The 13,936-nt window shown below is 40.6% G+C and overlaps 1 protein-coding gene across 2 annotated transcripts in view; it reads left to right on the top strand.

Moving 5' to 3' along the window:
• EFNA5 (ephrin A5) overlaps window positions 1-13,223 on the top strand; it is a 275,773-nt gene extending 262,550 nt beyond the window's left edge. The window contains exons 3-5 of one of the 2 annotated variants that reach the window (XM_030326080.1): window positions 2,992-3,057; window positions 3,480-3,560; window positions 8,754-13,223. In XM_030326080.1, the coding sequence (XP_030181940.1) occupies window positions 2,992-3,057; window positions 3,480-3,560; window positions 8,754-8,875 (269 nt within the window). In that variant the 3' untranslated portion in view covers window positions 8,876-13,223. The remainder of the gene's footprint in view (window positions 1-2,991; window positions 3,058-3,479; window positions 3,561-8,753) is intronic. The other variant, XM_030326073.1, reaches the window with a different exon arrangement.
• Window positions 13,224-13,936: the final 713 nt, after the last annotated feature.

Here is a 13,936-nt window from a genome sequence, read left to right as displayed (position 1 = left end):
CACAAGGAGAGGGACAGTGTGTTTTACATACCTTTGTACCCCTAGTACCTAACAGGGAAGCAGGCACATAGTAGGAATTTTAAAGCATTTGAATGGATGGATGAAGCTGTTAGTAATTATCATCGGTTTTCAAATGTTGACTATTAATTTTCTAAGGAAAGGAGGATATGGAGTTACAGATTTTATTTTAATGAAGATAGTGTTGGCCATTATAAACTGTCATAGCTCTAGAATTATCAGGATTAACACTACCTACCTCCTGAGACAAGTCAGGCACATTTTCAGCTTTTACTCCCTTGTGTCCATGTGCAACTCCTTTTTGCTCATAATTGATCCCGAGAGGATTTTCTTTATAACTTCACTTGTGTGACGGTTACATTTTTCAATTCCTCTGTTATTTGGTGTTCTTAATGTTCAGTCCACTGCTTTTTGTTTACTTGTGACTGGTGAAGCACTTTTTAGATTACCTTTTAGTCTTCAAATATTCATAATTAATAGTGTGTTTTGCACATAGTATAAAGGCATCCTACATTTGTCATCTGGGGAGTATGGGGTTAAGAAACCTGGAACATAACATGGAATAAAGCCGGACTCCTGCTTCTTAAAATCTTACATGAAAAGTTTTTAGGCTTTTTGGTTTTGTTTCTCTGTGGGGTGAGCAAGGAACCCAGTTATCGCTGACCTGGCATGTCCTACATTTTCAGGTTAGCTTGTAAGGGTTAAGAACTGATTGCATGAGTTCAGGTCAGAGGTTGCAGAGGTAGCTGATTTAATGTCATCTGCGTTGTGTACTCATGTTATATGTTTTTATTCTTTGTTCATCAATTTTTCTCAGGATTAGAGTGTAATTAATAGTTATAGTATAACATGTAGGTCACATGATTGTTACAGCTTTTCTGGTGATGGGAGAGGAGGATGTGATGGAGAAGTTAGATCGGAAAAGAGGTTTTTGTTTTAAGTACATTATGTGTTTTTTAAGTGTTATATCCTTAATTCACAGAAGAGTGTAGCAGCCTGTAGCTAAGGCCAACTGTCCATCTCTCAGAGCTGGTGAGAGATCGCTCTTCAGTTTTTCCCAGACAGCTTATCATCTGTTGCTGTTTGGTTATTCCTGTGTGCCCTACAATGATTTTTCTGTCCTGAATATACAGGATTTCTCTGACATATAAATCTGAAAGACCTGTACCAACTCCCAGAAAGTGCCCCCACTAAAATAATTAAACACTTGATCCTGCCGCAAGCCTACTGTGTCTTGCAGGATCTTTGGTTCAATCCGTTCTTCCATGTGGCAGATCAAGTTCACGAAGCTTGCAGTGAGTTGATCTCAGCTCCAAAGTCCATAAAATGGCAGTGTAAATATCCACGTGTCACCTTTTCACACCACCTCTCGTGAATAAGATATAAACCATCTCAAGAACCCATGGTTTTTCTAATGAATTGGAGTCACGTATGCGGACTGTATTTGTGACATGCACATGTGCAGTTGGGGTCCAGAGGAAGGACACCATTTCCTGGATCAAACCACAGAGTGCAAATATTGTGCCCTAAATAACACACTAGTTACTGTAAATGTCAGTAGAGGGAGTTTTTCCGACTTTGATTTAATGAAAGCTTACAGCAAAGCCAGCTGTTAGCACTTCTTAACTGCTTGTCAGAGGGGAGAAGGGGAGAGACAAAAACCTCTTTTCTGTATACTTTAGTCTTAGAATTAAGAGTTTTCAACAGGTGCTGAATAGTGACACTAGGGGTCCTTTACAGCTTGATCTCTTTTAGGTGGTGAATTTATAAGTTCTCCAGCACATGGATCTGGAGTTACTGGAGGAGACTGGTGTAAAATTAGTTTGGAGTTTGCATCTTGAATCCCCTCACCTATGCACTAAGCGTTTTCAATTTCTGGGCTCCCATGAGGAATCAAAATAAAAAATAAAGGAGAGAGAAGGCATATCAAACACTGGTCCTGACTTTGTCACTGAGGGCATTACCAAATAACCGTAAGCCATGTGAGTTTTAATTGCTGTCATTTGCATTTTCTGAAGAAACCACTTGAAGCAAACACACAGGGAGGAAAGTATGCAGCACTCGTTTCTGTAATTTCTGTCATTTCTAGAATGCATTAGTGAACATATGAGATTGTTAAGGGTCTTACCGCCCTTGGAAATCCCTTTGACATTATGCTGTGTGTACTGAGGGGAGATAATCTTTCCAATGCAGAGAAAGTTTACAGTCTTATTATCTTGAAGAGGAGAAGAAAGTTTCTTCCTCAAATGAATTATAACTTGAAACATGTTGTCATGTTTTGGTAAGCCCGCTTTATTACTTCCATCCTTCTCTGTGGCAAAATTCTTAAAATAAATGTACCATTGCACCAGTGTGCTTTCTCAATAGCATATTGTACTTATAATAGTATGATGGAAGTTGCTGGGCTCGGTTTAGTCATATAGAATGCAGAGCCAAGTTCTGAGTAAAACCTCTAATTGAATTACCTGCAAAGCACTGACAGACAGGCTTTCAGGACAGACAAAGCTTTGCTTTCCCCAGCAAAAATAGGTCATGTTTAAGTTGGCCTTGTAACTATTTGTTACTGGTTTTTGCCAGCACTTTCACCTTGGGCCCCTTTTCCTGCAGGAGATGCGGAGGAGCTCTATGAAGGCCGGAGGGCTCAAGCATTATCTTCTTATTTTAAAGAAAATTGATAACAGATAAAGTTAAACGGAAGAGCCTTTGAAATAAAAATCCAAAGTATTTTCCTGTAGATTACCAACATTCTTGCATGAGTCCTTACTGTATTGAAAAGAAAAGATAGGGATGGGAAAGTAGCTCTTTCTAGCAGTCTCCATCAATCTGAAAAGTATTTTTGTTTTAACTTCTGGGAAAAAGTAGAGTATGCTCCTGTTGTTGAGGAAACAGTTTCTTGTAGACCATTTGCATTTGAAAATGAAGAATAATGTGTTGTTGTTCTCTCCTTTCTCTCTCATTTTGTCTTATCCACAGCCTCTGCAATCCCAGATAATGGAAGAAGGTCCTGTCTAAAGCTCAAAGTCTTTGTGAGACCAACAAGTAAGTTGACTAGAATGAGCTTCAGAGGGTGGCTTCATTGCGCATGCTTTATTGTGTGGTCTGGTTCACGGCGGTAAAACTTTTTTTTTTTTTTTTTTTTTTTTTTACTGTTAAATCCTGTGTGGTATCTGTTTTGTATATCAACATCCATGTTTTAGTTTTCATCAAATTTTTTCTCATCATTCTTCATGATGCTTTTATTTTTAAGTACACAGCAGTTGCTAACTTGTTGTTTCTTAGACTGTTGTACGTGCACAGCAAATGGGAACAATATTGGCATTTGGACACATGCCATTGATTGTAAAACGATCTCTACATAAATTAAAGGAAAAAAATAGAGAGAAAGAAAAAAAAAGAAAGAAATGGGAGTTTAAGGGTGTCTTCACTAACATATTTGGCTGTTATCTCTATTTTTGTTATAGATAGCTGTATGAAAACTATAGGTGTTCATGATCGTGTTTTCGATGTTAACGACAAAGTAGAAAATTCATTAGAACCAGCAGGTTAGTATGCTTAGAGAATCTCTTTTAACAAATGCATCTCTCTCTGGTGCTTCCGTACTTTTTTTCCTTTCTTCTTCTCCGCATGTTTGCACGTTATAGTTGCTCTGCTTTTTGCTCATTGCTAGCAATGCTAATATTACTTATATTCTACTTCATTCTCCAGTATCTTCGTGTAATGCATGTTAGATAAAATATGACCTTTCTTTTTTGGACATGGGTTTGATGTAATGCAGTATCTTAATATAGAAGCCCCATCAGAATGCTAAAATCTCACTACTTTTTACCATATCCTCCAAGCATGCTGGTGAATCACTGTGAATATTAATGGATCTGTTTTCATTTAAGACAGAAAAAAATTCTATCGTGTATGCTTATAAATTTTTTTACATTATTTCCAAATCTATGGATGAAAGTAATCAAGACTGTTACACAAAATCGCAGCTAATTCAACATATTTCATTTTCTCTAGCAATTCACGTGCAGTCATTGAACTGATCGAAAGACCTTCATTTCAAATATTATTTGTGCTATTGTTATCAGTAGCAATTGGTCTGGAGAAGTATAATCATGTTGCCCAACACAAATCACACACTTGTGGCTCCTCCAAATTTATGTCATCGACCCAGTGCAATGTGATCCTTGATGGCTGAGGCAAAATAAGTATTAAGGATACATTTTTTCTACTGCTGATCTCCACACACCCAAACTTTCCTGTCACTGAAGAAAAATAAAACCCACAGAAGCACTCATCAAAGTATTTACACTGTAACTACACTGTAGCGTATTGAGTATAAAATGGTGCTGTATACTATCCATTTGGTTATAAATGTAACTAGACTGATTCGGACGGATAGGAGTCCTGTATCCACTGTGCAGTGAGGACTGTACCTTGATGCCCCCATATGCCTACCTTCCTGTGGTTTCCTCTCTTTGTCCTACTTGGCTTGAGATCTTGACTGGTTTCCTTACCCAACTCTCACAAAACTCTCAAAGCTTAATGGAATTAAAATTATTTCTTCTTCACAGAAAGATGGGAGCCCCCCTCCCGCCCCACCTTGTGTGAACAGAGACTTTTTTTTTTCATCTATTTATAGTGGAACTTCTCTTTTTTTATGGTCCTAGAAATTAAAGCGTTGTGTAGTCCACTTTCTCTTTGGAATATTGTTACTAGGACAGTCAGTGAGCCTTAGGGAAACTTACCCTGAGTAAATGTGGTGCCTCAGGACATAAAACAGCTTTCACATTAAGAGTCAGATTTTCTTCCCCAAGCATTCTTGTTTTTCTAAGGCAGGCATCTTACCCCAGCACAAATGGGAGGTGTGTACAAGAAAGCTCTGAGAGGCCTTCTTGGCTCCCCAGGGATCAGTTAGCTGCTTTAGAAAGTTGCAAGGAATGAATGCCGACACAGAGACATTTTAATTGTGTCCTGGAAACCTGGAAGCATTACTGTGGCTTTTCATGGTACGAGACTCCTCACAAGCTTGCGGACTTGGTCCCTCATAGGATGTATGAGTTAGAGGGGCTGTCTCCTAAGGACCACAAAGTCTACACTCTTCCCTTGATAACTGAGACTTGCCCAGGCTGCATCACTAGTTTGAGACTGATCCAAATTTAATGTTCAGATTTCTCAACTCCTATCCCAACGTGAATGTAAAAGTAGGATTTACTTACCGTCAGTAGAAACATAGATGTTCATAAAGAGAACTTTACTCTTTTGCATTTCTTAGTAAGTCAGGTGTAGAATGACCAGCAGAGTCAGGCATAAGTTGTAACCGTAAGTTATTCTGAATTAGGATTTTTTTTAATGCATATTGTGGCAGATGTAGGCATATCTTTCCAATAATCTTTTTTCCAGGTAAATTCCATTGCCTATCAAGAGAGCAAGAGACTATTTAGAAATAATAGATTGTGTGTTCTTCTCTGGTAACCAGTAGCTACACTGAGGACTGCTCTGCATTAGGAAAATTACCTTTGAATTCAAATAATGGTAAAATGCAAGATATTAAGATGCATTCATATGTGAGCATATTTCACGGTCTTTGGGAAACAGGTTTTTTCACTGAGCATTTAAAATCCATGATGGCCCCCAAACCTACGCACATATAACTGATGGAAGTTTGAAGTTTAACAGAATGTGGTGTGTGTGAGTGCATACGTTGGAGAGTGGAAATGCGGGTGCACACGTATAGGGATCTGTGCAAGAAAAGCTCGTGGAGTCAGTTGTGACTGTATTTAAGGGCTTTCTGGTGAGCATCTTCACTAAAAAAGTTATGACAAGGTTGAGCTACCATCACTGGCTATATGAATGCAGTAATAACTTTGAGTAGTTCATCTTATTCCTCATAAACTTCAGTCAGACTTGTGGCTTTGCACCACTGTGTTGAATGTCTGAGTATAGACCTAGACTTTATGAATGCAGAAAGCCTGAAAGGATCCCACTGCATGTTCTCGGTAATGTGTACTAATTCACCTGTCTTTGGAATGTATTTGTCTTTTTTGTTTGCTTGCACACTCTGCCTGCCAGTTTCCTATCATCAGGGATACAGGATGATCTCAGGGCAGACATATGCCACATAATATGCTCCAAAATATTGCTCGTGTTTTCTCAATTAACCATTGAAACCCTCATATTGTAGAATCCTGGTAGGCAGGAGGCAAGGCTTGATTTGGTTTCAGAGGAGGAATATTTTCTGCTTTTAAGCTACACTCACCATTATGAGTGTTAGAAATTCTCTGATGTTTAGATGTGATTTCTATTGGGATAGATTTTGCTTAAGAATCCTTCCTTAGAATTTTGGAATTGCTCAGATTTACCCAAATAACAGCCAGTTTTTCATCTTGCTGCTCAGGGGCCATGGAATCTTCCAACAGTGAGGCCCTGCTATAATCAAAGGATGGTTTGTAGAATCCCGAGCCAGGACCAGCCTGTTACAGAGAGAAGAGAAGAACCATCATGCCCTAAAGGGACAGATTTTCCCCTTTGAGTGCAAAGTGGCACTTCCTGGTTAGTTGTTTAGAAAAGGGTTACTTCCAAATAATCGATCCACAATTAGAAGACTGAAATGTACATGTAACCTCATGCTTCACTTGTAGGTAAAACAAAAGCTTTCCTCCTCTCAATGTCCGCAAGGTCATTCACCCTGTCTTGTGCTGCCTGGAACACTGGCTAGACCTTGCGGAGCATCTTGGAGGAACAGGGAGGGCAACTGTCCTTTCAGTGCATGCTGAGTACCTGTATATTACCTAAGTACCTTTTATCAGTACACATCCACACTTCACAAGGAAGAGGGTTGGGAAACATGGTAGTGAAAACACGATGGAGAAGAACCCAACAGCTGATGTAATTTCAGGTGTATAAATATAAACGGTATTTCAAAATGAAATCTGGAAGCCTGAGGGTTTCTGGTTGGTACAAATTAAACCTGAAGTACTCTCTATTGTTCTGATGGACAACACATCAATGCTCCTGAAGTGATCTGGATTTTAATTTCAGGGCCATTCAGGGCACTTATGTCTAAGTCCTGCTCACTACATATTTAATACATTTGCAAGGCTGACAGAAGAACAGAGGAGAAGAGACCGCAAGTCGTTGGCTGCACCATGTGGGGCTTTATATTTTTTTCCTCTGTATCCATTTAACTTCCCATTCTTGCTTCCTAACCTTCTCTGGTCTTTTAAGCCAAGAGCCACTCCACGCAGGTTTGCTGAGGTCCAGGAAAGGGGAGCAGACGTGACACAGAGATGCAGGAGCTTCTACGTGAGGACAGGCTCAGGTGCTAAGAGCACTGCAGGGCAGAGCCTGGACACTGCCAGGATCTATTGCCTAGTTCACAGTGGCAATGAACGTGATGAGCGGGAATGGCCTACCTGAGCATGTCTGAAGCAGGGCCAGCCTGTGAGCCTGAAAAGTGGTCATTGCAGGACCAAGAATAGGGAGTGTGATGGTGATGATACCTAGTGAAAAAGAAAGCATCCTCATTGCGACTTGTGACAATCTACAGGAGTTTGAATTAACAGTCCATTAAGGGGTTGTACGTGGGTCCTGCCGGGATATTTAGGAATTATCCTTTGAGGTCTACAAAACTGACCCAAATTACTAGAGTCTCAATTGGAGTGAATACAAGATGACAGTCTCTGCACTCTTACAGGAAGGCCCCCTGATGCTGAAATAAAATCTACAGCTGAACCCCTCCCCGCCACCTTGGCCCCAAGAACATGTAATTCAGAGAACATGTAGTCTAAAAGCACAAGTTAAGCCAGGAGGAAGGAAGAAGACCAAAACTGGAGCAGAGCATGGCTCCCAGGCAGGCCTCCAATCTATCTTTGGGTACTAATTGCTGCAAAGTTCCTGTTTCAAAGTTAAGCCTGTTAATCATGCAGATCAGGAAGGCTATCCAAAGTCAGAGGCAGCCTCGTAGAACACTTTATAGCTAAATAAAAGAAGCTTACCTCACTTAATCCATTTTATTTAGAGGAAAATTTGCATCCACGCCGATAATTTATGTGCCAAGCTTCAGCCTGATAAAAATAAAAACAGTCAAGTTCAAGTAATTTAATCCTGGAGATACAGGGTTTGTAATGGAAATAGCACCATAATTGATTCCCAATTGTAGGCAAACTAGTGGGCACCATTTATTGAGGTTTAGTGGGCATTATGTGTAGTTAATTTAAATGCGGTTTTGGCATTTAATTTTTCTTATCTGACAATTCACGTAGGTAACCAACAACCAGGCATTCAACACTAATCCTCTGAAACAGCTAGAAAGCAGGAAACGGGCAGCCCGTTCTGGTCAACCACCAACATGCCAATATAACTACAGCCTCCCCTGCCAAACATGTTACTTGCTTCTCCGTGGCATCTTGGGTTTAAAAGGTGCATTCAGGTATCTCAGCTTTGTGCAAGGTGTGTTAGTGAAAAGGAGATCACATGCCAGAGGTTACAGTCTGTGTGCAATTTTTTCCCCTCACTCTTTAAGGAAAGTTAATAATATTGCTGAAAAAGTCCAATTTTCTCTGCTTCTCCTTTGTTTGCTGTAAATAATGAGTGATTATGCAGACATGAAAGTCAATGGTGGCACAAGGTTCATTACCCTACTTTGCAGAGGGTGGCGAGGTCTGTTAACAGCAGGCTGCTGCAAGAGAGTTATTAAGGATGTGAAATCTCATTGGAATGTGTGCTTTCTATTTGAACAGATGACACCGTACATGAGTCAGCCGAGCCATCCCGCGGTGAGAACGCGGCACAAACACCAAGGATACCCAGCCGCCTTTTGGCAATCCTACTGTTCCTCCTGGCGATGCTTTTGACGTTATAGCACAGTCTCCTCCCGTCACCTGTCACAGAAAACATCAGGGTCTTGGAACACCAGAGATCCACCTAACTGCTCATCCTAAGAAGGGACTTGTTATTGGTTTTTTGGCAGATGTCAGATTTTTGTTTTCTTTCTTTCAGCCTGAATTCTAAGCAACAACTTGGGGCCAGGAGGGGCTAAAGTAGTGGCTGCTCCCCTACCCCATCCCACCCCTAGCCCTTGCCCTTGACTTTCTCTCACCCCTTCCAAGTTAAATGGACTCCAGATGAAAATGCCAAATTGTCACAGTGACACCAGTGGTCGTCAGCTCCTGTGCATTCTCCTCTCAGAGCCCACCTCCGTTAGCGTCCTGTGTCAGCGGTATACGGACAAGGAAGAATAGTGGCAGATGCAGCCAGGAACGGCAAGGCCCAGGAGGGTTGTGCTCTCCCATACAATATTTATGCCTTCTCATTCAGGACTGTAAGCTGATCGTGCGGGGCATCGTGTCACCGTGTCGAGTCCAGAGGGGAGGTATTAAGAATAGATATAATATTACACCCTTTCCTCTAGGAGTACATAAATGAACAGGCTTCTAAAAGGTTGAGACACTGGGGGTTTTTTTGTTTTGTTTTGTTTTAAGATGACTGTCTTAAAGCATTCTTGACGGCAAAACTTGTGCTCCATGAAAGAAGCCTTTTTTTCTAGAAAGCAGGTCGGGTGCGGGAATGCTAGCACAGAACAAGTGTGAGAACAGAGAAAATTAGGTTTGGTGGGGGTGTGTATGTGTGAGTGCCTCTAATTTTTTTGGTGACTGGGCAATGCACACCAGATTTTTTTTTTCCTTTGAATACAGATCACCATGGTGCTACAATTTTTTTTTTTTTTAAAGAAACTCAAAGAGGCATTTTTATGAATAAAGTGACCTTCCCCAAGGCTGACAAGCCAGGGTTGATGAGTGTATAATGGAATAGCTTTGGATACTCCTCTGGGGGACAATATGTACCAAGGAAAGGAGGTCAGTGGCCAGAGGAGATGTGATTTGGCTTTGCTGGAGCGCCAGTGTGCTGTGGCCTTTCCCCGACTCCCACCCTAGTACCCACGTTTTGCTCCACACTCCACAACTGCAGGGGCTCAGACACACACCCCTGTCACCAGGAGAGTCAGTCAGCACTACTTGGGAGGGCTAAAGGGAAATTTGGAATAAAAATTCCAAAGTTTGGAATAAAAAAATGTCAAGTGTTGATTTTATATTCTTTCCCTTTCTGACACAGCCTGAAGCGTAGGGGGAACATGTGTTTATCTGTGGGAGATAAACAAGATGGAGTCCCAAAGACTTTAACAAAATATTTTTTTAAAAATCCACTAGAATAGAAAATACATTATTTAGATATACTTTATGCTGAGAGTGAGTATATATGCTTGTCCTATTTAAACTTGTGAGAAAAAAAGTGGTATCCCTTGATACATTTAGAAATATAGGGGGCTATCTTGTTTCATTGTGGGGGCGGGGCAGAAGGAGAAAAAACGCAAGATGACCCTGTTTGAGGAATCTTAGCATGGCCAACAAGGGACATTTCCAGTTGGTTACCAGGAAATACAAGCTTGGGGTTACTACTGGTGAGGCTCACAAACTGAGCTCCAAAGCCTAGACAGGGGAAAGTGTCAGACCAATGAAAGGAAATCTAGCCTTTTTACTAACTGCCCGGCATGTCAATAGAAACCATGCCTTTCAAAAATAAAACAAACAAAAATAAATGCCATGATTATGTCATAGGTGAAAAGTTGGAAGCGGTCCAGGAAATAAGGCTTTTTAAAAATATGTATTTGTTTTTTTTAAAATGTCTAGATGAAAAAAGAGAGGGGTCACAGTATGGACAGACTTTATGAATGGGAATTGGCTACGAAATTGTGAGTAATTCTGAATTAGAAAAATATGTGAATGAAAGGCAGCTGTAAAGGCACTTGCACCCTGGAGAGTTGTACACATGTTGAAATGTAATCTGGGCTTACCTGATCCATGTGGAATGGATGTTACTGCCGGGTCTGTTCACACTTGGAACCATGGCAGTGAGGCTGCTGGCCTTGCAGACACCGTCAGTGCTGTTCCCCCAGACATCAGGAGCTTCTGTGGAGTGGCAGAGTCTTGTCACAGAAGGCAGCCACCATTTCACTGAAACAAAAGTTCACAGCATTGGATTCTTTTTTTTCCTTTAACTCTGTATATGCTCAGCACTCTCAGTAATACCCAGTAATACTTCTTTTTATTAATAGTTAACCGGCTTGTTGGTCCAGTGGGATTTGAGTGGGGGTGGGGGGGGCGGATACCTTCTAAAATGGATCAATAGTCAGAACCAAAATAATACTGCATGTTCTATAACCACAAGGAAATCAAATGATCCTATAATGATTCCAGTTAGTCATAACTACATTAGCAGTGCTAATTTCATTTTAGAAATGGTGACTTCTGTGGTTTTGCTAGCATTTGTCTCTAACAAATGATAAAATAATTACTCATGGCCCTCTCTGCCATTGTCTTTCATTTTTCACAGTGAAATTAGACCCCTTTACTTCATCATGCCACTACAAATTAAGTTTAAAAAGGAAAAAAAAAAGCAAGACTATCCACACCAGTAGACAGTGTGCTTCTCTACCTTTAAGTGATGTAATTGTAGGTAATGCTTGCCACGGAGTTTCCAAGAAAATGATTGGTATCAGACAGTTTTCATCTTGTCCAGAAAGTGCTGGTGGCCTTTTATGGTAGTGTTACAACCCTCTGGGGGCTTAGGAGGATGTCATGCAATTTTGTAGCAGCTTTTAATTCAAAAAACAACTCAAAAGTCTGAAGGGCAGCCTTAGCTGCCTCTCAGCCCCAGTTAGTCAAACCCCAGCGACCTTTGCCCCTGGTTGCCAAGGGCTTTGCAACATGAAGCAGGGAAATAAGGATCTGTCTGTTTAGTGGATACTGTGTATCCTTTAATAGACCAGGTAACAGTTCGTGTTAGTTTAGACTATTGTTTTGTACTGTACTTTCTTGGGTGGCAGAGGAAAGAAAAGTAAAACATTAAAAAAACAAAAAAAAAACAAAAAAAAAAACTGCGTTCTTTAAATTCTGTATTCTTAGCGACCTCTGTTGTATATAGTGTTTGATAATAAAGTATTAATTTGATTCTTATGTCTTTTGTAAGTGAGAACAATAGTCTTTCAGGATACAAAACATGCATTGAGGCTTTGAAACATCCAATGTATACGTGGCTAAGAAGAGTCACAAATGGCTGAGACACTGCTCCATACAGGACTCGTGTGTGGTCATCACCCGCCCAATCGTAAGACTCCATCATCTCGGGACCTGGAACAACATGACTTTTTTGATCAATATTTTATCCTCACTGTTTTCAAGGTCTGATGTTGGAGCCCTGTGGTGTTCTTCCTCCCCCAGCATGTTGGTTTAAAAAGGTTTAGGGAATTTAGTAACAGTTCTGGATTTTGGTTTGGTTTTCTGTTTGTGGTGGTTTTCATAGACTGTTTCATTTCTCCCCAGGAAGACGTGCCAGAATCCCCCGTGGCTCAAGCATGGGAAGGGTTTCAAGCCAGTCCATTTAGGAAGGTTAAATGGGAGCTGTTTCCCTGTGTCATTGTGAAAGGAAGAGTCGCACAGTACCTGTGGATTTTCAGGGACTTTGTTTTTCTCTGGTGCCTTAGCAACGGCAGCAGCCATTTTCAGTAGTTTCTCCAAAATTAATAAAACAGTTTAAATTCCCCTCCATTCATTGCTCTCAGAGCTGTGGTCAGTCGTTTTTTCTTTTGAAAACCACCTCCACCAACACCCCCGTTTGCCTACCACCCCCCCCCTTTTAGATGTTTATTTTTTTTTGTCTCTTTCCTTCCGCCCACGTTTTATTTTCCCTCAGAACCGTGAATGGGCAGGTCTGTCTCTGGTTTGGCATCACTGAGTTTTTCCCATGCATTTGCCCAAGAGCTGCTCGGATGTGAGACAAATCTCCCTACAATGGGCTTGCTCCCATTGTCTGTACAGTTTAATAGATGCTGGCATGTTGGAGGTTACCCATGAGTCAAAATCCGCTTTCCATGCTTACTTTTGACACCCCATTGAAGCCACTCATTGTGTGTGCGTCTGGGTGTGAAGTCCAGCTCCGTGTGGTCCTGTGCTTGTACTGCCCTGCTTTGCAGTTCCTTTGCACTTACTCATCGAGTGCTGTTTTGAAATGCTGACATTATATAAACATAAAAGAAAATGTAAAAAAAAAAAAAAAAAACCCACACACAAACCAACCCATACAATCTGTATTTGTATATACACGTGTCCGTACAAGTATACCTAAATAAAAATTAAAGATTTTCATCATTTTAATTGGAGCCCTCCTTCTACTTTGTTCCTTGAATGACACCTTTATTTCAGGGGCTACTTGTACTCTGCTGATTTTTCAAAATCTTTGTGGATAGAAAAGATTATATGATACGCACAAGAGAAGGCCTGAGAAGCTCAAACAATGCAGGGTTAGAAATGGCCAACTATCTGGGCACATTCCAGTTATTCTGATGAGAAAATGGTGAGATTCAAGCCTTGTCTCTGTATCTAAGCCTTAAAACAGGTGCTATGGCAAAGCCCTGCATCCTAAAACCACTTAAATACATTAAGAGCTAAGTACAAAAATTATGTTCTTTCACCTCGTGTAGTTTTTCACCCCATCAAAATAGAGACAGAATGGGCATTTTTCCAGCAAACATCCCATACTTCAGAGAAATAATGACAGTAATAATAATCACTTCAGTACAACACTGAATGTCAAATTCTCACTATCCAGGAAGAATTAACTTACCAGTGTGTGACCTTGGGCAAGTCACACAGTATCTTTAGGACTCAGTTTCCTTACCAGTAAATAAAAGAGTTCTTTAAGTGATTTCATTTTCTGAATACTGCCCTTGCTGGGCACTGCAAAGCCCATTTTGCATCTGAGTCATGTGAGTTTTTGTCTTTGATGACATTACTATAAGCACAATTTGAAAATCACATGTGTAGAGGGAAAAAGCATCAAATATCTGACATAATAGACAACTAATGCA

This window comes from Lynx canadensis, chromosome A1 (genome assembly GCF_007474595.2).
Source record: "Lynx canadensis isolate LIC74 chromosome A1, mLynCan4.pri.v2, whole genome shotgun sequence".
Classification (NCBI taxonomy): domain Eukaryota; kingdom Metazoa; phylum Chordata; class Mammalia; order Carnivora; family Felidae; genus Lynx; species Lynx canadensis.
This window is presented reverse-complemented; position numbering and strand designations above follow the sequence as displayed.